Source organism: Artemia sp. Qi Xiang Cuo, chromosome 10, assembly GCF_049724085.1.
Source record: "Artemia sp. Qi Xiang Cuo chromosome 10, ASM4972408v1, whole genome shotgun sequence".
NCBI lineage: Eukaryota > Metazoa > Arthropoda > Branchiopoda > Anostraca > Artemiidae > Artemia > Artemia sp. Qi Xiang Cuo.
This window is the reverse complement of record NC_142803.1, coordinates 71,117,341-71,141,845: the sequence shown is the minus strand read 5'-3', so window position 1 is coordinate 71,141,845 and position 24,505 is coordinate 71,117,341. Positions and strand designations below refer to the sequence as shown.

The following is a 24,505-nucleotide window of genomic DNA, read 5'->3' as shown; positions in this document are numbered from 1 at the left end:
GTTACTAAGGATACTCCGTATAAGGTCAAGAGCTTTACCTCGGATCCCACAGACCTCGCATTTTTCCAGGAGTAGGTCATGGTCAACTGTATGAAAAGCCTTCTGTAGGTCTAGAAACACTGCACCAACCTTAAATCTTTCCTCTAAAGCTATGTTAATTATACTAGTCAAAAATATCAATGCATCCTCTTTCTTCCTATCTTTTCTGAAACCGAACTGATTATTATTCAACAAATTAAACTTCTCTAAAAAATGGGTCAGCCGATTACTACTACTACTACTAACAACTCATCGCAGCACCAAGCCAGCTGAGGCCAACACAGCTACGCACGCTCCTCCTCCACCCCAATCTATTCAAAGCCTCCCTTTTTGCACCCGCCCACGAAGTTCCCATTTCCTTTAAATCTTTCTTTATGACGTCCTCCCACACCAGACGGGGACGAACTGTTTTGCGTTTAGCCCTAGATGGTTGGCCGAAAAGAACAATCTTCGGCAATATGTCATCCTTCATCCGCACAACATGCCCTAACCACCTCAACCTTTCTTTCATTATAGACCTAGAAAGCGGTATTGAACCACATTTCTCGTATAGCCTATTGTTTGAAATACGGTCAGTCAGCCGGGTAACCAGAACAATCCTTAAGCAATTTCTCTGGAAAACATCTAGCAAATCTTCATCCGCTTTTCAGAGCGTCCATGCTTCAGAGCCATATTTGATCACTGCCATCACTGTAGCTTCTAATATTCTAATCTTGGTTTGTAGACTTATGTTCCTATTCTTCCAGACTATTCTTATCTGTGAAAAAACACCCTGAGCCTGGGCTCGTCTATATTTAACATCTTCACTGCTCCCATCATCTTTACTAATAATACTACCAAGGTAAGTGAAGCTTCCCACCTGATCAATCTTTTCGTTACCCAACGTCACCTTTTCATCTTCACTTATTCCTAGCCTTAGTGACTTTCCTAGCCTTAGACAGTCAGCCGACATTGAGGCTCACAAAATGATGTTAAAGGTATCAAATCCTCTTAATCAAAAGCTTCAAGTCGAAAAGATTTACAAATTTCACATTCACACTTCTGTACAAAGCTACAATATAAAAATCACGTTTCATACAAAAAATTATATAGTTTAGGTTATATCCAAAAAACTAAAAACGTAAAAATTACAAAAAAACCTTCGTACTATCGTAAGCCCTTGTTTAGATTTTAGCCCTAGTCCATTTGCTATTCAAATTTAACTTTTTTTTATAGACGGCGCGCAAAATTAGTGGGAATAAGTTCAACCCAGTTTCTTGGCAGCTAATTCAGTATGCATAAATGCAATGTGTATATATTCAGCAAAGTATAATCACCTACGGAACAATTACTGACAAAACCTATCCTCTCCACACAAAAAATGTGACCATTTGTCTGAGTCTCCGGGGACGATTCAATACGTATGTGAACCTGGCAACTAAAGAGCGTAGTTACACAAGTCGATACAACTTAGGAGAACAGATTGGCTCAGAGAGATTAGGTAGTAGAGCATTTTGCGCCAAGAGGCGCTGAGGTACGCGGGTTCGCTTTTGAAGAGTGCTGTTAGTACTCGTTCTATAGGTGATTATACTTTGATATTCAGGAAAGAATATGGCATCTTGTGGCAGTCTACCTCTGAAAATTGAAGAAGACTTACATAGCACGTAGTTTTAAAGCGAATGGCTACTCTGAATTTTTGCAGAAAATAATTTCAATGTCCACCACTATATGCATTATTATTATTTCACAAAATTCCGATTTGTGATTTAAACTAACGGTGAGTTTCAAGAAGAAGCAAAAATGATACAAATGAAATATAAGTTCTAGTGCAAAAGACAGACAAATACACACAAGAAGGACACAATCTATTTATTTTAAATTTCAATGGAATCTACGGTTTTATACTCCAACTTTTCTTCCAGCAAAAATATAACTTTCTGGAAAAGCCATATTTTTCTGGAAAAGCCTTTCAACGATTGGTGAGGCAATTGCGGCTTCAACTAAAGGATTGATCTCTTTCAAAACTTATTTTGGAATCATATCTGTTTCATCAGAACGAACTTAATAAACCAAATTCAATACAACTTCAAGTAATTCTAATTTTCAAAATTTCAATGAACCGATTCAGAGGATTTGACACCTTTAAGGTTCACCCTATCTCGTCTATTACAAAATTTTTAAGTTTATGTGGTCAAACTATTTAGAATTGATTATATTTTTAGGCTGTCTCGTCACAACTTGTAGAGCTTTGAAAAGAGATTCGAACAAACGACATGAAACTTGTTTTTTTTTTTCGATTAGATGGAGTAGTTTTCTTTTTAAAATTCAGAAAAGGGCAGTCCCTAAGTATACCTGATAGGAAAACGCTAAAATCAGTTCCAAAGAAATATCATATGAGAAATTTGGCAGATTTGGGAGTTCCCCGTTGTACTACCTTCTTTGATTGGAAGCCTTGCCAACACAGGGGACATAAAATTTCATAGTCTCTTGAATCAAATATCATAATGAAATCGCAAACTCATAATAGCTCTCGTTGGTGGCTAATCCCCTGGGAGAATTCGTTAAGAGGTCCTTTGTCTTTGAGAAGGTCAGCCGACACTGAGGCTCGCAAAATGATTTAAAGCATTGCATCCCCTTAATGAAATATACAACTGCACTTACGTTGTATACTTAATATACAACTGCACTTATGAACAAAGCTCCAGCATTCTTCTGTTTTAATTTCATTTTCAAAGCCAAATCTGGCAACGTATATTACTTTAGCTGTTTTATTGTCACGGTTCAACGCGGCACGACTGACGAAAATGTTTTATAGCAGCCAGATTTGGTGTTTATTGAGACACTTAGCCTCAGGGTACATGCTTTTTTTTATTACTATTATTCTATTTTCATTTAAGTCGTTTTTATTAACTCACTGACTTATCTGTTGACTTTTTTGTTACACGAAGTCATACTAAAAATAGACGTTTTAGGCTCCAATGGTCATCATTTGCTTGTCTGCGTTTCTATCGGTTTATGTGTTTATGTTTGTCAATATATTTCTGTGCCAATATTATGATAAGAAAAATTTGAAGACTAAAAAGTCGAAAATTAATTCCTATGTTTAACTCGTTAACGAGTTATTTGAGTCCACATTTGAACTTTTATCCGCAGTAAGCAACGCTTTTCTCATATCCTTCCGGTTCAGATCGTTACAACCCAACGCCAAACTCTGCAGGCGGTCCAAGGCACCGAATAAAAAAGAATTAATTGAAGTTAACGAGCAAAGGCAGTTAACGATACACTACCTCGTTAACTAACTCGTTTTTATTTGGTGCCTTGCACTACCTACATGTTTCTTTTTTTAATTCTGAGCTGTAAATATCTTAACTGAATGTATATGAGAAAAGCATTACTTTATGCGGATAACAGTAGTATTTAACTATTTAATTAGCGAAATCACACTCTTTTGGAGGGAGAGGATACCAAAATCCCCCCCCCCCCCCCGCCCGGTGTAAAATCACAACAACAACAACAACAACATAGAGGTCGCAGCAACAGACATATGAACGCACAAATCTAAGTATTAAACTTGCAGGTTTTGGGAAGGTCTTTTGCCAAAGAAAAAAATACACCATTAAAATCAATGAAATACAACACTTTCGGAAGCACTTCGTAGAATATTTTATAATATAAGTATTTTAGATGGGACAGGAATGTAATATGAGCCCCCCCCCCTTTACACAAGTATCCTGACATAATTTCAACTTATGGACTTCCAGGAACAATTAACTAATTAGTAGTTAGATACAGTTTTTTAACCAGCATCCATGACATTGTCTGAACAGATTGTGCTTGGCCCAAACAGGGATGTTGCCATATTCATTATCGATGAACAGGAGAGAGAGGGGGAGGGGTATAAAATAAGAAGATGCCTTTTTAGCCATTGTGCAACCAGAAAGTGCACACATACATAATTTTCACTTTTGGGGAGTGGGAGTAGGGTGAGAGCCTGGACCCAAAAAAACACATCTCCTGGCTAAAGCACTGTCATACATAGTTCAAGTCATTAGATTTGGCAATTGTGAGTTTTTATCCTACAGTTTTTAGGCACAAGGAATGTTTTTATTGGGCTTGCAATACAACAAAAGATCCTTAAAAAAAAATAAAAAAAAATTAAAAACCAAATGAGAATCCTACGCCATTTGACACCCCACCTGACTGGACCTTGACGTCAAGTGACCTTTTTTTCTCCTAAAAAAAGAAAAATCTAAAATAAAAATTGTAATTGTAATAATTTTTTTTGTCATAAAAACTATTAAAACTTCTTTGCAGTAGACCTTAGATGAATGAACCTCATTTGAGGATCATTTCCCTCCCCTTTTTCTTCAGCATCGTCAGAAATTACACCATTTTACCCTTTGTTGCAAAATAATCAAAATATTAACTTTTCATATAACAAAAGATCAGTTTTTAAAAAATAAGAAAATTGCCACTTGTCGCACGGAATCCCAACAAAATTCATTTAATTAGCGATGATGAGGAAGAAAAGGGGGCGGACAGGAATTGATCCATCCGGAGGAGTAAACTTGAAAATGATAAACTTAATAAAATCCTTCCTCTTCTCCTTTTGGTATTGCAGCACCTTTGATTTGATCTTGGTTCAAATACATCGAAGCCACCTAAAATTAAATACAAATATGGATATGACAAACATAAAATAAAAATATAGATAACACATTGAATAGAAAAGAATAGAGAATGAAAAGTAAAGGATAGTGAAATCAACACCAACTAGATTATTGGATAATTAAATTAACGCTTCTTCTTGTGAAATGTTATTTTCTGATTTCAAAAACAAGGCCAGATTTTGAGTTTTTTTTTTTTAATACTTTTTAGGTTTCCTTTAGTGTACTATGCATATTTTAGAATAATAAAAGCTTGAGTTATTTGAGAGTATTTTCTAATCCAATTTTTCTTGATATGAGAATGTTACAAGGTTTTTATTGGACTCACATTTTCTATGTAAAGATTTTGAGACTCGTTTGTCTCAAACACTAGAAATTATACCCCCAAAAAACGTAAAAAAATCATTGGACAAAAATATTAGACTAAAGCAGTGGTTCCCTACTGATTTTGGGGTAAATGCCCCACCTAGGCATTTCTGAGATCCTGATGCACTCCTTGTGGTATTTTAATTTTGTTATTCAAAATTTCACGTGAAGAAAGCTTAAAAAGCCATTAGCTTTGAGGCTTTTTTCGGGTAGCACTCTAGGCATGTTTTATACTGATGAAAAATATTGTCTGAATACCACAGCTGACGTAATTGCAATATTATCATGTATCTTTTTTGCTTGTCAAATGGATCTGAAGGTGGCGCCAGTCACATGAATAGAACACACTTTATTCACTACAATAGATGGAGCTAATATGAGCATGTCATGACACAAAAAAAGAGAGCCAAAACAAGAATAATAATAAAAATAAAATAAAAATTGCAACCCAAAAAATTAAGGCAGCAAGTCAATAAATTAAAATGATTCAATAAAAAAAATCAATATAAAATTAAAGAATCAATTTTCACAGTTAAAATAGTGAACGTTTACAGCATAAACTTTATACAGAATATATCAATATATCAGAACATTAAATTATATTATTAGCATTAAATTATTATATTAGAACATTAAATAAATTATTATTAGAATATATCAGAACATTAAATATATAAATGGTTGGAACATTCAAAAACACTCACAGGCAAATACTGAGTAAAATAAGGGACAAATGATAGGCAAAGATAACACAATTATGAAATTAAACGAAGTCTAGCGGCTTGGTAAACATTTATGAACTGCTAAATGAACAGAGCATATGCGAAAGAGCTGATTCTGATTTTAGGCTAGCCAAGTTTAGCGTATCATAATGAGTCAAGCTTTACTTAGATACAATCAATCACTGTAGATATTACGATTTTTTTCACGCCAGTCTACAAGTTTCATGACTTTCAAAAAATATATAAGCTCGGGATAGCATTAAGATCTTTTTGCCTAAAACAGCCTCTTCAAATATGAGACACTTAACACATGTCTTAGACGGTTGACTCTACACAGCGCACATACAAAAACCTACCCCCCCCCCCCCCCAAAAAAATCTGAACTGGTAAATAAGATCAAATATATTAAAATTACAAATAATCAATGTTCTTTGGTTGTTCACCGTTATTCTTTTGCCAAAAATTTCACCAGCTCACTAGAAAAACTTACAAGCAAGTTTCTTGGAAAGAATTATCAAACCAGGAGACTTACAAACTAGTTGACGTGACTCAGATAAATCCACTGCACTCATATTTTATTTTCAGAGGCCTGACTAGAAAAAAAGCAATGGGGTAACAATTAGAGCCCGTCCTTGGTGGAATGTTTTTTTTTTAATATATATATATATTAAAAACAACAATTTTTTCAAACGATATCTCACTGAAAGTGTTAAGGTGCGTTTATGCAAATTATCAAGTTGATCCATCACAGCAAATTACAGTACGTTGATGATTATTTTATAGGATGGAATGGCAAATAGACTGAAATAGCTTCATTGCTGCAAGAAGAGTATGCAGGGGGGGGGGGGATACACTCCCACTGAGATTCTAGATTTCCTTGAATTTCCGGGGATTCTGATCAAATTTTAAAATAAAATTACTTTTTTTTGAAATAATTGAAACTTTGTATGTGAGGGAAGATATATTTTGTGAGAAGAATTAGTGGCAGTACTGCAAACCAAGTCTGCACACCAAGATTAAAATATTTAAAGAAACAGTGAAGACAGTGGTGAAGTATGGTTCCAAAGCATAGGCACTCCAAAACCGGAGGAAGATATGATAGATGTTTTCCAGAGAAATCACCTAGAGATTGTTTTGGGTACCAAAATGACTGACCCTATCTAAAACAGTAGGCTGTACGAAGAGTGTGGTTAAATTTTTTTTGAAATTCCTTGCAAACTTTTTTTTTTATCTTGCTCCTCCTCCTAAAAAATATTAAATACGTGCCTAAATAATACATAGATTAAACACACAAAACCCTGATATATTTTAAATTATGGAAATAGAAGAACTATCAGGGCATGCTGTCCAGTGATGTCTTGATATCAAAGATTGAAACTGGATTTGAATTCAGTGTGTATAGAAAAGCCACTCACAATGACAGATGTGTATGCATGATTCTTAAAACTAGCCTGCCACAAAAAATTCTGTGACAACTGAACTTACGGACAATGCTCCAGGATTCTGTTGTTATAATTTCATTTTCAAATCTAAACTAGACCACATAGATTACTTTTTCTTTTGTATTTTAATGGTTCAACATGGCAATACTGAAAAAAAACTGCTCATAAAACTCCATAATTTTTAAACAAGCAAAAGAAAAACTTTTAAAATTGTGGTTTTCTGGTATAAATGGACTTAAGATGGGACTAGGGGTCAAAAATTGCTTTATTTTGATGTCTTTGGTGCTTCAAACTATCTAAAAACCTATGTGCAGCCCCCTAACGAAGATTGTGGCATCAGGTTAAATTTCAAGACATCTGTAAATAAAAAAAAAAAAAAAAAACAAACAACTCCTAAGTGTCCAAAATATGTCTCGGGATGCGAAAGAAAAATAGAATATATAGAATAAAAGAATTACAGAAGAAAAATAATTAGAAGAAAAAATAGAAAAATAAAAAAATAGAAGAAAAAGAATAAAACAAATTATACCAATGTCCATAAACACAGGCTTCCCAGACTCATGTATAGGTGGAAATGGTGATTACACCACACCTTGCTGACATCAGAGACATGCAAATTCAACCTGTGTCATTAATAATCCCAAAGCCACGCCCACGCCCTTGGGGCAATGCCACTACCTCTGTCCACAGTTATTTTTATTAAAAGATGACCCTCAAAAAACCCCTCCCATTCCCCACATTGTTTTGTCAATAGAAATGTATAAAACCTATGTTACGCCATAAGCCTATTTTACGCCTTGTTGAAATCAGATTCATAAATGGATTTTTAACCTCTATTATTGAAGGTCCTAAAGTGCGGCCCTTCCCCCTCAAAGTCAGTTTCCCAAAGTGAAGTTAGCATTTAAGGTGTCGCCTAGCACACATACTCGCACATGGACTGCTACTTCGTTTCAACTGTTAATTAAATAAAAAAAAACAAGTTTTTTTTTAACTGAAAGTAAGGAGCGACATCAAAACTTAAAACGAACAGAAATTATTCCCATATATGAAAGGGGTTGTCCCCTCCTCAACGCCTCAATTCAATTCAATTTTATTCGAATAAAAACATAACACAAACATCAATAACAATAAAGATCCTAGAAGGTAACTTGTTAAGGACCAAAAGAAAAAAAAAGTAAAGTAACACTGGAAAAAAAATATAGAAGAATAAAACATGGCTAATTAGACCAAATTTGTTAAAAATGGAAATATTAAATTATACTATGAAGTTTTGTTACATTTTTATACAACTTGCAGAAACTTGTGGCTAGTTCAACACTGGAGGGAATTTTGTTCCATTGAATAATAGATTTGTAAATGGGAGATTGCTGGGCAGCACTTGAAACGCATTTAGGAATTTTAAAGGCTCTATTGGATGAACGGAGACAGTGGGCTTCCGAATTATTAATATTATAATAGGTTAGGAGTTGAGGTGGAAGATTATTGTGGAAAGCAGAGTAAGCAAGCGATAAATTTAGTTTTTGTATGATTTGATCAAGTGGAGCTAATCCAAAATCTGAATACAAATCACGAGTTGGATATAGACGGGGAAGCCGAAAAACTGCTTTAATGGCGCGGTTTTGGGCAAATTTGAGTTTTTTAATGAAGGACCGTTTTGTATTTCCCCAAACTGATCCGCAATAAGAAAGGCAAGGAAAAATAAAGGAATAATAGAGGGTAACTAGGATGTCAGGAGGAAAAAAATAATTCACACGGTTAATCATAGCAACTTGTCTCAAAATTATTGCTGTTATGTAAGAAATATGATTAGAGAATGACAAGCATGAGTCAATAAATACACCAAGAAACTTGGCAACCTCTACTTGTGGGAGGATGTCGGAGGAGTACTTGAGACCAAGAGCAGGTTGAATAAATTTTTTTTTGTAGGGGGTTCGAATAACACTATTTGACTTTTTTTGCTATTAATGGTCATGTTATTCGTAAGGCACCACGCCTGGACTCTGTTCAGAAGGACTTGGGCAGAGGTTATTGCCAATGGTAGATTGGTGCCAGTGATGAAGAAGTTGCTGTTATCAGCAAATAATACAGGATACACTAAAGGGCCCAGGTCTATAACAAGATCATTGATATACAGGAGAAATAAAATAGGGCCTAGAACGGAGCCTTGCGGGACACCCCTCCGAACAGGTAAGGGCTGAGAGGATACTCCACCTAGGCTCACACTCTGTACCCTTCCAGATAGATAAGAATCAAACCACGAGAGGGGAAAACCACGAATACCGTAGCTATTTAATTTACTTATTAAAATACTATGATCTACCATGTCCAAGGCCTTAGAGAAATCCAAAACTAAGCCCAATACAGTTTTTTTAAGGTCGAGTTGTGAGCGTATGAACTGTGTGGCGTCAATTAGAGCATGAGACGTGGAGAATTTCGGCCTAAAGCCGTATTGGTGAGGATAAATCAATGAAACGGAGTGCTGGCTGCCAAATAGAAATGGAGACAGACGTCTGAAGATGATTCTCTCGAGCACTTTGGATATAACAGGAAGGATTGAGATTGGACGATAATTACCTATCTCAGTTGGATCGCCCTTTTTAAGAACTGAAATAACAATTGCTGACTTTAGTAAATCAGGGAAAATTCCGTGGGTTAAAGATAGGTTGGCAATGTACTTGATGGGCTCGTAGACAAAAGGAGATATGGTCTTCAGGAGCTTATTACTTAATCCAAGACAGTCAGGAGTAAAACTATTAGGGAGAGAACCGATGATTTGAAGTACCTCATTGCTATCAGTTGGGCAGAAAAACGGATCTAAAATTGAAGCAAGGGAATACAGCCTGTGAGGAGGAGCGGGAGTCAGTATGAGGAACATTCAAAAAATAATTATTAAATGCATCAGGTGCACGGTAAAGGGTCAATTAATCTACCATTTGTGTCTTTAATGCGAATAGGTATAGACTTTGATTTTCTATTTTTTGAAAGTATATCATTAATGGTGGACCAAATCTTTTTCAGGTTTCCTTTGCAATTGAGAATTTTTGTATAATAATAATTTTTCTTCGCTTCACGGATGAGTTTAGTGCATAAGTTTTTATAATGTTTATAATTAAATAGGTCAATATCACTACTGGTCTTACAGGCTAACTTATATAATTTGTTTTTACGATATGAGGAGACAATGAGGCTATGTGACATCCAGGGGCAAATAGGGATATTTTTCCGGTTAGGTTTACGATTAGGAAAAGTTGAATGGATAATCTAACTTAGCCTTTGCGCTAAACCATTTGTGGCAGAATTTACCTCTTGACAATTTAAGACATCGGACCAGTCAGTGGTTCTTAGGCAATCGATAAAATGGTTTATATTTGCAGAACTGTAATTTCGAGTAGGTGTTGGGATATTAATTCTAGACCGTAGAGGTAGTGGTTGCGAAGGTAGAGACAAGTAAATAGGAAAATGGTCTGACAGATCCGAAAATACTATATTTGAGGACAGGTCATTTCCAAGGGAAGTGTATACAAAAATGTTGTCAATTAATGTTGAAGTTGATCTCACAGGATCGACTCTACTGGGGAAAAAAATTGTGGGTAGAAGACCACTCGTGGTTACCGATTAAAAAAAGTTTCAGATTCAATATTTTTACCAACATTAAGTAGGTTGCAATTAAAGTCCCCAAGAACTATTGCCTTTTTATGGGGTAGGTTAATAAAATTAGAAAAATAATCAAACAGATAACAAAAACATGAGGTCGGAAATGGAGGAGGCTTATAAAATAAGGAGAGTATATAGGAATTTTGGCCGACAACTATGTTTACAATTATTGAATAAATACATCTGAGATTTAGTTGTGTAGAGAAAATAGATTCGCACTCTGATAGCCTGGTAAAATTTACATTCGAACGGATGTAAAGTGAGATACCACCAGAACACTTTGTCAATCTCCTGGGCATATGGATTATTTGGTAACCAGGGAGTAAAAAATCACTAGTGTCATCATTATCGGATAGCCATGTCTCTGTTAATCCTATTACATCGAAAGGGCAGACACCATTAATTGAAATTAAATCTTTAAACTTGAGCCACTTATCCCGGATGCTTCTGATGTTGAAACAAAGAACATTAAGGGAATTATTATTTACTAGTTTTGGCTTCACATTAGTAGCAAAATCGAAAATATCAAGGAATTTACACCTAGCATTTGTTAAGGTACCAGGGGGGCTGCTTATAGGGTTGGCATGCTGATTATCATCTATATCGGGATGATAGGATGAGATCCTAGGCCGGGCAAAAACCAAACGACAGCACTGGATTACCGCTAGGACCCTGTCAATAGTCGGTGAGCGAAGACAAAAGAAGAGCGGCCCTAAAGAAGAAACAAAAGAGCTGCGCAGACAGGTAAAACGCTCTGTTCATCTGGACCGCCGCCAAATGTGGGAAGATGCTACCGTGGCGTTAGAGAAAGCAGCACGCTCACATGATACCCGCAAGCTTTACCAGATCCTGAAAGAGTCCATTGGTAAGAAAGCTGCTGTCTCAGAAATAGTCAAAGACAGATCAGGAAAAATCATCAGTTGTCAGAAGGAGCACTTAGCAAGATGGAAGGATCTCTTTCAGATCCTCCTAAACCCATCCCGATCATCCGTCCTTGATACTTTCCCACCTGCCGTTTCTAAAGAACCCTATGACGTCGAGCTGGATACACCGACCAGAGCCGAAATACTAAAAGCGATCAAGACCCTGAAGAACCACAAAGCCCCAGGTGAAGACGGCCTCCCCCGGAAGTGTACAAACAATGCCCTGAGGTCACTGCTAAACAGCTCCATGGCATTCTCGAAGAAGTGTGGAGGACCAATTCTTTCTCAAAAGATTGGAAGACATCAGTCATTCTCCCCTTCTATAAGAAAGGAGATAAAACCGAATGCAAAAATTACCGCGGAATAAGTCTTATAGACATTGCAGTCAAAATATTCGGGATCATACTCTTGAACAGCTTCAAAGGGGCAAGGGAGGAAAGAACCCGAGGAAATCAAGCCGGCTTTCTGCCAGGTAGAGGCTGTACTGATAATATCTTCGTTTTTCGCCTCATTATCCAGCAGTTTGAAAGGTACAATCTACCTCTGATCTTGATGTTCCTGGACTTCATTGCCGCCTTTAACTCTGTCACTCGCCAGAAACTTTGGAAGATCCTAGAGAATGACGGAATGCCGCTGAAGTTTGTTGAACTGATGAAGGCATACTATGACGCGTCAGTGAGCCGAGTTCGAGTCTATGGTGAAGAAACTGAAGAATTCCTGGTTGAGTTCGGAGTAAAACAAGGGTGCGTCCTCTCTCCAACTCTGTTCAATTATTGCGTCGATTGGGTGCTTGAAAATGCACTGTCGTCCTATCCAGTAGTTCAGATCGGACAGAATCTTTCACTGACTGACCTCGATTATGCGGATGATGTTGGCCTCCTGTCAGAACCCGTAGAAGCTCAAAACATGCTTGACAGCGTGTTGGCCTGGGCAGACCTGATCGGCTTGAAAGTCAGCACAGAGAAAACGAAATTCATGGCTATTAACCACGACACAGGACCATTCACACTAACTGTCAATCAAGTTCAGCTGGAAAAAGTCAACTGTTTCACATACTTAGGCTCCCACATATGTATTGACGGATCCTCCGACGCTGATATCCAACAGAGAATACAGAAAGCGCAGACAGTCTTTGCCTCCCTTCGGAAACCCTTATGGAATCGCCGCGAAGTCAGTGTCCGAACGAAAGTTCGAATCTACATGGCACTAGTCCGCACCGTTCTCCTTTACGGATGTGAAACATGGTCGGTAAAACTACAGCATGAGAATACGCTGAAGGTGTTTGAGCATACCTGTCTGCGAAGAATTCTCAGAATACAGCTGCGTGACCGTATATCCAGCGCAGATCTACGTCGAATGTGCAATATTCAGAGAGATGTTGCGCTCACTATTAAAGAACACCGTTTGAAATGGTTGGGCTATGTTTTACGAAAGCCACCAGAATACTTGCCTCGCCAAATACTTCTAGTCGAGCCTATTAGCTCCTGGAAGAGACGCCAAGGAGGACAGAGGAAAAACTGGTGGAACCTGGCCAAATCAGACCTTGAACCTATCGGGGGATTCAGAAAGTTCGGACACAGATGGTCAACTCAGTGGCTTACTTTTGCAGAGCAGCTGGCAGAAGATCGCTCAACATGGTCCAAGAAGGTCTCCAAGATCATCGATGCCGGGCGAGGTGGAAACGCCTGATTCCCGCCACAAGTACAAGTAAGTAATTAAAAGCAATGTTATTGGAAAGGGATAAATTAGTTAACAACGAAAAGTCACACATTAAATAGTCGTCAGGCGTTCTGATTGTGGCTCAATCAGCCTATGTTGGCTTAAAACACTCTCAATTGGAATTTCTGCTTCGGAAACTATGGTCTCGCCAAAGTGGGTTTTTGCCAAATTCTTCAGAATAATGCATTTCTACTGATTGGGTAACTCTAATTGGGAGATGAGCATAGAGGTAACTGTAAAGCTGGCTAATTTAAAGTACACGTTTGATTCATCTTCCAAAGCATTTGGAGAAACTGTGTGAAATCTGTGGGGAGTAATTCCAGGTAGCTTTGTCGGTCTTGATGTCTTTCCTTGCGTAGGATTTTCCGAAAGGGGGCCTCGCTATTTACGCATACATTCTTTTTCCCTTTTTCATTATAACTATGAAATATTTAGTACTGCTCAAACTTCCAGGAAATTTTTTTTCGATGCAATTATATTCGAAAGAAGTAACTTATTTATATTAGTCTAATTAATGGTTCGCGGTTCCCACGTGGTTTATTTTTTATTTATTTATAAAATTGCATTTTTTTTTTTTTTTTTCAATATATATGTAGTAAGTGAGTAAAATAGTGAGTCCTGCCACAAACAAATCTGTATAGATTTTCACGAGGTAGGTCTGTTTGATATGATTTTTTTGTGAATATTGGTACTTAATAAAAATGAATTTCTCTAAAAAAAAAAAAAAAATTAAACTAATCCGACTAACTGATTAGACTAATAAGATTAATTGATTGCTATGAATATACTGTAGACTCTAATGTTAGCTTCTAGTATATGAAATATTTCCATCAATGGTTTCTCCTTTTCTAATCCATTTCTTTCAAGTAATAGAAAACCCATTCGCTAAACCAAACTCAATTAAAGCTACTTAGTCAATTTTTTTTGGGGGAGGGGGGGGGGGGTCAGAAGGGTTGCAACCTGACAGTTATTTCTAGCCAAATTTTCGGACATCAAATACTTGTGGCGATTTATCCAGTTCTAAGACCTTCTTTTGTCACTGTTTTCTTATTTTTGAAATTTATTTCTTTCACATAGAAAATCAGTTGGCTAAATTAAATTTTTGATCAAACCCATTTTTATTTTTTAGTAACGTCTAAACGAAACTCTGTTATTTTAGAGAATCAAAATGGTTTAATATTCGATCTTGTTCTTGCCACTATTTTTTTTTTTTTTTTTTTTTTTTTTTTTTTTTTTTTAATCTATACACATAGAAAATAATTTGCTAATCCAACCCTAAAATGAAGCACACTTTTCAGTAAAATGCAAATTATAATCTAGTTTTTTTCTTGGGGGGGGGGGGCAAGAAGCGGTACTCTTACCTGTAGTAATTTGTATTTATGTCGTAGGCCGTCGCGTAACAAATTGGCTAAAATTGTCACTTAAGAATCCACAGTGTATAATATAATGACGTCTAAAGGTCATATAAATACCTTTGTTATTGAAACAAAATAGAAACCTCCATAGTAAAACCCGAGCCATATAAAAAAAGGCACCATTCTTTTTTTTTTATATTTTTAGATAATACAAAAAAACCATTCGTTCCAAACAAAAAAAAAAAAAAAAAAACATCGATAAGACACAGGTTTTGACAATTATCGTTTGTTATTAGTTTTAAATATTTATTATATCTTCCCTTGAATCAACTAATAAAAATTTTATTGGGAAAGCCTCAATTGGGAGGCCATTTAATATACGACAGCATGTCAAACAAAGCTCACTTTAAGGTAATTCTGCCGAGAAGCTACCTACCAGTGGCGGATCCAGGGGGGGGGGGGCGCCCCCCTAACGTAGTCTAAAGTAGTGTAATTTACTTAATTAACGCAATTTTGTGTTAATTACACTTGCTCCTAACGCAAGTTCATTGGACCAGCCTATTTTGCCCCCCCCCCCCTAAAAGAAATCCTGGATCCACCCTTGCTCCCTACTGTAGGTAGTCCGAGGGTGAGTAGGTGTAATATGCTTCGTCCTGCCAGGGAAGAGCTTTGACAGGCTCTCTATTGAAATATAGTGTATTAAATTGTAGAGTACTGGCATATATACCATGTCAAGGTATCCTTAGAGAAGATTTTATCGCTCTGATTAAATTTTGGATTTACCGGGAAAGAGCAAAATACGTTTTGCTCCAAAAAAATACGTTTTGATCCAAAAAAAGGAAGACAGACATATTCAAAGCAGGTGTAGTTCAACATGTGAACATTGGAAGGATGAAGTGAAGGCTTTAATTTTGACTAAAATACAATTTTCGAAGATTAACCTTTGACACTAGTGTTGCTGTCGTTATAACCTGGACACTTTCGGCAACCGTAAGGAACCGTCGGCAACCGTAACCGTGGTTTCCCGAGAAGTCATAGTTTGGTTGTCACAGGTCAATGAAAACATAAGTTCAGTAAAAGTTTCTCTTTCTATGTGACTCTAATACCTCACCCTTTCATCCCTTTTTAAGCAGACTGATTTCCCTTTTCTGCCCTTTCTGTTGTTTTTCCTTTATACTAAATTATTTATGTATTTATTTTACCAAAACACCAACAATTTCGCACGAATTACTAAAACTTTCAATCTCCACTAAATACTACACTATGACTCAGCTATGAGTCATAGCTATGACTCAGATCCACAATCCTTGGGTACTAATGGATCCATCCCTTGTAGATGGGTTTAGGGGGTGAATGACGAGATTTCTTCTAACGGAAAGAAAGGGTGAAAATACGGAAAAGTATAGCCTATCTTTAGGCGAACACATTTCAATAAATCTGAGAGGAAGGATCCATCGGACCGACCTTGGGGGAGGATCCCCCTTTCTTTTTGAAGGTAAGGCTAAGAATAGAATTAGAGAACTTGAGCGTAAAGAGTGTTCAATGTTTACTTATTAGTAACTAAACGTCTTAGTAGCAAATAGAAACCAGCATGTAACTTCAAAGTTGAGCTGGACCAAAATCTTAAAGCTGTTATGTGAGTTCGAGGAAGACATAGTTGGGGATACTAAAATCCAAGAAGCCAAAAGTAGAACAGGGACTCTTAAAAACGAAAAGAACTTACTTGAGAGGCTGAGGTAGCTAGCTCTGGTCCTTTATCGTCGCGAGTCCTGATGAAACGAGGAAAACGTAAAGATATTCCCTTTTCACTGTCTACCTACGGGTGAAAAATACAACTTTGATTACTTAACTGTAACTACGATTATATTTTTATTTGTTGCTACTTCCCTCTTCTAAGGCTTTTCTTTCCTTATACTTAAAAATTGCTCCGATCTTCAAGCCCTACAATAACAACTCATTTTTCATTTGTTCAAAGGTTCTTCTTTAGTTCTAAAATTCCGCATCAAAGACTTAACATGGGTTATGGGTTATTATGGGTTATTTCTTCGTCTTCAACTTTTTTAGAATGCCCGTTTATTCACATTTCTTTTCTTTTTATGACTTCCAAATACTTTTAAAAAGGAAATAAATTCAAAAACTTAATTCAGAAGCTCAATTCAAAAATCAGTTCAAAAACTTAATTTGTTCCATTATCTAGCTGAATTACAGAAATATGGCTCAGAGGGCAAAAGGAATATAAAATTGATAAAGATCCTCACGATTCAGTAGCTAGCTCTTTTTTACAGGGACAATTAGAAAGTCTATCGGGTATAAACAAAATGAAGGATTGCTTAGAAAAAAAAACATATTTTTATAATTGCGTCGGTTTGACTTGATCTGACAATAATGTCGAAGATGAGATTAAAAACCAAACGACAAAGAGCAATATGAAATAAAGCAGAAAAGGAAAAAGGAGAAACCTAATCTCTACTCTATTTTTTCAAGGGTGAACTCAGTGATAGTTGAAAAACTATATCCTAGCCAATGAAAATGGCTCCGTGGCCTTGTCTCAATGTCTTGCGTTTCTTTCAAATAGAAAAAAGGTCTAGCTGAACGTTGTTCGGTTACATTTGTATATTCGCGTAAGCCGTTTCTTTTCTGATTGAAATATTTCAAAAGAAAGAAAAAAAGAAATACGGTGGGTGCTTTTGTAAATCAAATAAGGTTATTAGAATCACTCCTTGTAGTACCAAGCCCACCTACACATAAAAGGAAACACATACAAACCTAGACACACCTTAATAAGTCTTGATACCTGTTCTGGAATAAACACAGTTACTTCCTCCATTTTTTATTTTCCGCTTATTATCACTTCTTTATTATTTCTATTAATTATTGCCGCTTCTTGTATTGGTACTTGCTTTTAGTTTCTTCTTTCTGCTTTGTGACGCAATTGAGCTCTACTTTTATTTTGAAAGTTTCGAAAGTTTTTTTTTTGATCCAAGGTTTTTTTTTTCCTGCTACTCAATTGTTTCTGTTATTTTTACTGATTCCTGGCTCCCGTTATGCTTATGACCAATGTTTTGATTTTATTATCATTTGACTTGAAACGCAAAGTCAACTATTTTTTTTCTTTAGGTCGTGACGGCCTCACTGGTTGAATTCTATTCTTTTTATCTCAGTGAAAACAAGTTGATCTTACAAGATATTTAGGGTTCCAAAGTCAAAATTTGGTTTTGAAACAACATAGCTGATTCTAAGACTGCTAGAGGTTTTCGTATTAGACAAAGATTCAACTAGTGACGGCAAAACTCAGCCATGCTCGTTTTGCATATTACAGTCATTAATCCTTATATCTTACGGTCGTGTTTTATGGTCGAGCAAGTTTTATATGAATTTGTATCTTGCTCATGAGAGGAAATTACAACCACTCTGCTCCACATGGGTGCATCCAGGATTTTTTTAGAGGGGGGGGGCAAAAGAGAGCGATTCGTAAAACGAGCGTTAGAGACAAGTTAAATTAACAGAAATTTCATTTTTCTAGACTAATTACGCTCCCTTAGACTATGTCAGGGGGGGCGAGCCTCCTCGCCCTCTGGATCCGCCACGGCTGCTCCACATATTCAACATTAAAAACTGTCATTCTACCATTTCTTCAGGTAAAACATTTTCCGTGCGAGGATTTGGTATTCATTTTCTGAAAACTGGAGGTAAACTTAATTTTCCTTCACTCAAGTGTTTCTAACATAGATTTTTTAGAAGTGTTTTTTTTTAGGTAGTAGAATGTCCAGTAAAATAATCAGGCAGATAACTTTTTATTTTACAGCTATTTAAAAACGCTAGAGGCAACAACTCCACAAGACTAGTAAAGACGTCAGCTGGGTAGTCAGGGTCAGCTTGTTGCACTCAGACACCAGAGAACAAATTATAACACTAGGATCGATGGGTTTTCCTATCCTTCTTAAATCCATAAAATCGTTTTGTATTTTTCAATCATTAATCTTTATATATCTTATGACTGTGTTTTATGGGTTAGAAATTTATATTTGAATTTTGACCTAGTGAATGTTTTAAGAGGCTAGAAGAGGCTAGACGTTGGACAACTCAAGGCTTATGAGGCTGCTGAGTTTTCTTATTAATGTCTCACTGAGTTATCTCCCTCTGTGTTTTTAGGTTGTTTTAGAATAAAAGTTTTCTACTTGATCATTTTACTAGAAATAGTACTAACTTGAAGAGGGAATACAGGAGTGGTAGAAGGACAGCTTTCAACGTTATATATGTCGCGCAGGATGTGTAGAATTCCCTCCCAGATCAACGTTGAGAGGCAGAGCCCCAGCATTTGTTTAGAAAAAGATCATAACTGTTCTTCAAAGGGGACCTACAATTTAGGATGGGAGGATACTTTGCTTTTATCTATTTATCATATTCATATTATTTAATTAATTTATATTTTGTTAAAGTGCATTTTATTATTATTATTATTGGTTATCATGACGCTTCTTCCTTCCCTTTTTTGACGAGTCTGTTGGCTTTTTGATATTTTTTCTTTCATTGTAGTTTTTTACATTATTACTGATTTGAAGGTTATGTGAGTGTTACAATCGCGGCCACCTAGTGTCAGAATGTTTTATGTTTCAGTATAGGTGGCCATTTATCATTATAGTTCTAGTTGAAGTTTCTAATAGTCAAATCTAAACACGGAAACAGTCATGGAAAAAGCGATGCAGTATTTACAATCTATTTATTAAATGTCTGAAACTTAATTTTACATTAGGGTTTGTTCAATTTCATATATATTCGTCCATTGTCCTTATAGTACCACAAATTATTGGGATATCTTGGAGCTCGGTTCACCGAGTTTTAACCGAACATTTTAGCAGGAAGAGGGTTGCCACCAAGTTCGTTCCTTGTGTTCTGACTGATGATGAAAGCGAATGTTGAGCTAAAGGAACACGTTGAAACTGATCTAGAGTTTCTGTCATAGATCATTACTGATGATGAGACATGATATTAAAGGCATGATCGAGAAACATGTGATCTGACTAAGGATACAAAATTGAGCTGTTCAGCAGTTTTTGGCTAAAAATGACATGGTTCCGCTGGTCAACGCACCATACTCACCTGACCTTGCTCCGTGTGGCTTTTACGTATCTCTACGTATAAAAAGAGACATTAAAGGAAACTAATTTGACAACATTGAAGAGGGCAAGAAAAAGAAAAGAAAAAAAAAAAAAAAAAAATGGGAAATGAGCTGTCAGCAATTTGTCAAAATGGCCACAGTCTTTTGAACAGTGAAAGAACCAGTGGATTTAATGCAAAAGTCATAATGACGGGATTTTGAAGGAAAAAGGGTGTTTTGTAGGAAGCTTGAAAATATAGACAACAACACAATAATTTGCACTTTTTGATATCCTCCCCCCCCCCTCCCTGCCGTGGTATGGAAGGAAATCAAATGTTATTTGAATTAAGAAGATAAGAAAATTGATCAAGAGACAAAGATCGAGAATATTGAGGAAGATTGTCATAGACATGATGAAATTTCTTTCCCACTCTTATTTGCTAAACTCAGTTAAACTGTATGTTTAAAGTTTATTTATAAAAGAAAGGATGAAATGATCTCAATGGGAGATACCTATAGGACGGTTTTAAAAAAATCTTCGCCTTACATTGTTCTACAGATCAAATGAGTCATATTTACTTCATTCTTCTCTTTCTCAACCAAACAAGGTATTTCACTCTATATACTAAACTAAAACTACAAAACATCAAAAAACATACAAAAAACACTAATCTAATCTTAAAGTCTCAAAAAAAAAAACAAAAAACACATACACCAGGACTTGCATAGTGTCAGGTAGCAGTGCTGTCAAGTCGAAAAAAAAGTTTTTCAAAGGTAAAGTTAAAAGTCTAGCTGTACAACATAACTAAATATATAAGAAAACTTACTAATCCAATGGCTGCTTTGTGTACTGGAGAAAGTGAAAGATCTGCACATTTGACTTCCCATAATAGAACTGGAGAAAACCAGTGATCAGGCTCAGAGCCTGACTCATAGCGATAATAAGAGGGGGCTCGAGGCAGTAAATGATCCTGGAAAATGACAGTAGTAACAAGTTGAGGGAGTGAGATTCAAGGGTGTGAGATAAAGGACTAAATGAAATAAAAACGAGTCAAAATTGATGTGAGGGTTCACCAACACATTCCCTAAGGATAGAAATTGATCATTAAATTCGGACTAATATAATTAACTAATTAATTAATAATTAATATAATTAATAATTAATAATTATTAATTAATTAATAATTAATATAATTAAAACTAATTAATTAATATAATAACTAATAATTAAATTCCAACTGAATACTATTAAGCTGGTCTGTCTTAAAATAAGCCCATTCAACTTGAAAGGAAATAACGAAGGAAGAAGGTAATAAATAGAATGAAAATGTAGAAGCATATAATAGAAAAAATTTATTCACTACAATAGCTGGAGTTAACATGAGCATAACGGAGAAGGTAGAAGGTAATAACGAAAGGAGAAGGTAATAAATAAAATGAAAATGTAGAAGCATATAATAGAATAGATTTATTCACTAAAATAGCTGGAGTTGACATGAGTATGTAATGACCAAAAAAAGACACAAAACAAGCATCAAAAACAAAAAACAAATAAATAGCAGCACAAAAATATTAAAGCATAAATGCATGTGCATGTGCACACGAAACATGTGCTGCTTCAAGGTCAATAAATTAAAATGAGTCATAAAAAAATTAATATAAAATTAATATAAGTCAAGAATCAATTTTCGCGGTTAAAATAGTGACCGTTTATATAGAATATATCAGGATATTAAATATATAATGTATGACAGGTAATTACTTGTTAAAAAAAAACAAAAAAAACTGTCTTCCTAATTTAGTAACTGAGATACATGAGCATTTGAATCTTGCTCATCCATCCAATCACCTACGACGAAACAGTAGAACCGGATTCCAAGGTGGACATGCATACTCAAGAGAAGGTCTAACATAGCTGCAGTATACAGACTTTAAAACTTCATTTGGCATACCACATCTGTTCAGGTTGGAAAATGAATGTAAAAGTGAGGCGCCTTTTTTAGTCAGATAGTCAACGTGCGAGTTCTATCTTAAATCGTCGTACAAAAGTCGTATTTTAACAGTTTTCTCTATCGGCAGTAGGGAAATAAGAGAAGAGTGGCTGTCGACCTTTAGGAAGGAAAAGGTCATACAAGAGCTCTTATTTTCGCTTACCCTCAGTTTTACCTTTCCTAAATCAGCTTTTAGATAATTAAATTCAGCTTTTAGATAATTAAACCTTTCCTAATTCATCTTTTAGATAATTATACCTTTCCTCATTCAGCTTTTAGATAATTAAACCTTTCCTAATTCAGCTTTTAGATAATAAAACATTTCCTAATTAAGATTTTAGATAATTAAACCTTTCCTAATACAGCTTTTAGATAATTAAACCTTTCCTAATTAAGCTATTAGATAATTAAACCTTTCCTAATTAAGCTTTTAGATAATTAAACCTTTCCTAATTCAGCTTTTAGATAATTAAACCTTTCCTAATTCAGCTTTTAGATAATTAAACCTTTCCTAATTCAGCTTTTAGATAATTAAAAATTCTCGTCAAGTCAGACTGTTCGGTAGTCAGAGGGCTTATCTGTAGTGATAAGACAGCTAAATCATCAACAAATTTAAAACGCTCACAAACTGTGGCTAAAATATGGATAAAGAGAATAAGACAGGAACATGGGTTTAATTTAGTCCCTTGTGGCGAACCGCAAAAAAAAATATCTAAAAATCCAGATGGCTCATGATCAGATAGTTGGACACACTGAGATTAAAGAAAACTAGTAATCATAAGTACAACAAATGGACGGGCACCCATAACCTTAGCTTCTTCCACTACTACATAATGGTTAATATTATCAAAAATCTTAAGTATTTCAGCTAATAATGCATCAACATAAGCCCCATTTTTTTTTCTAAATGTTTAAGGATGGTATCTAACAATCTAACCAAATAATGAAAAGTACTATCCCCAGATTTAAATCCAAACCTTTGGGAATCTACATTATCTGTTATGTCCTCAAATAAACAATCAAAAATAAAACTTTCAAACCGTTTTGAAAGAGCCAGTGTTTTTGAAATCGGTCTCAAATCAGTAACATCCTTTGGGGCTTTACACTTGGGGATTTGGTAACATACGCCTGATTAGAAATACTAAGGAAAACACCATCAATAAAACATTGAATAAAAACTACCGTAACTAACTTGGTAATATTATAGTCTATGTGTGCCTCTGAAGGAAAAACAGTGCCCCTGCCCTCCCTAATGGGGCCAGATATAGTCCAAGGCTATATACAAAAATAACAAGAGAAACCAAGAGTGGATCCAGGATTTTTGTTCGGGGAAGGAGTTTACCCGATTTTTTCCCGTGGACTTTGTCTAACATCCTGCGTAAGCTGATCGGAACCGTTGTTTCGACTAATTTTCGACTCGATCAAAAATTTCGGGGGGGGGGGGTTCAAACCGGTAACCCCCCCCCCCCTGGATACGGCCTTGAGAGAAACTGTACACTTGGAATTCTTAATATATGCAGAGAATTTCTATAAGTCAAATTTTCACGTCTCTTTCCATTTTCATCCACGTTTTGAGCTCAATTTTCATTAATATATTTATTCATTCAGCAATGACGTGATGCAATAGGCGGGGTTAATAATAAATGCCTATCAACAAAGAGATGAAATGGAAAACACTGGATAAATATATTATTTAGGACTATATGTGCCACAATAAAGGGAGGATTGGGTACATTGTCAAAGTAGCAACCCTACTATTTAAAGACAGCTTTGATTGGAAGATCTAATAGTACTACTCTTTTGTTAACGTTGTGGTTCTTTGAGAATAGCCCACAGACAAGAATGTTGCTAAAACTTTTACCCTCAGAATGGGAATCATTTAATCAAAACAGCTCTGACAGACACATGAAAAAAGTGCACTAAGCGAAGTCGATTTTATAATTTCAAAGTAGAATATTTCATTTAACTTGTTATAAACACTTAGAAAAAAAGAATGGCCGAATCTGTTCCAAAATCAGTCAGCAACTAGCTTCAGTTTATCTCTTTTTTATTTCCCATAGATATTTGACATTTAACATCATTCACGAAGGCATTTCGCAACGACATTTAATAATAGTCTAAAGAAGATGGTTCTTTCAGCTTGTAGTAGCCGAATATTATAATATTTTCTATATTTATTATCGTCCCTATTTCCTGTTCCTTCTCTCCCCCAGTTAGCCCCTCTACCCCTTTCCTTTTCTCTTCTTGAATGTATGAATTTTGGTTATTACTATGATTTATTTCATGGGCTAAAGGAAGCGAATCAAGTTTCACCTTTGTGTCTGCCATGTATAAGTTGTATTATGTCAAACAATAACAATACAATCAAACAATAAAACAGTAAAACAGATTATTCCCACTCGACAAGAACTCTACCAAAGTTATCTAAACATTATTTATATACTTCATTAATTTTATTTTACTTAAACATGGAAAGGCTGTGTGGTCCAAAAAATGGTCTTTGGAATTAGAAAATTCCCAGATCTAAAAGTACTTATCTCAACCAATACA

General features: G+C 35.7%; 1 protein-coding gene across 2 annotated transcripts in view; it reads right to left on the bottom strand.

The window, feature by feature from the left end:
- Positions 1–4,224: 4,224 nt before the first annotated feature.
- DNAlig1 (DNA ligase 1) overlaps positions 4,225–24,505 on the bottom strand; it is a 158,643-nt gene continuing 138,362 nt past the window's right edge. Inside the window, exons 14-16 of one of the 2 annotated variants that reach the window (XM_089095700.1) lie at positions 20,792–20,935; positions 16,590–16,682; positions 4,225–4,679 (exon numbers count right to left, since the gene is read on the bottom strand). In XM_089095700.1, coding sequence (XP_088951826.1) covers positions 4,602–4,679; positions 16,590–16,682; positions 20,792–20,935 — 315 coding nt within the window. In that variant the 3' untranslated portion in view covers positions 4,225–4,601. The remainder of the gene's footprint in view (positions 4,680–16,589; positions 16,683–20,791; positions 20,936–24,505) is intronic. The other variant, XM_089095699.1, reaches the window with a different exon arrangement.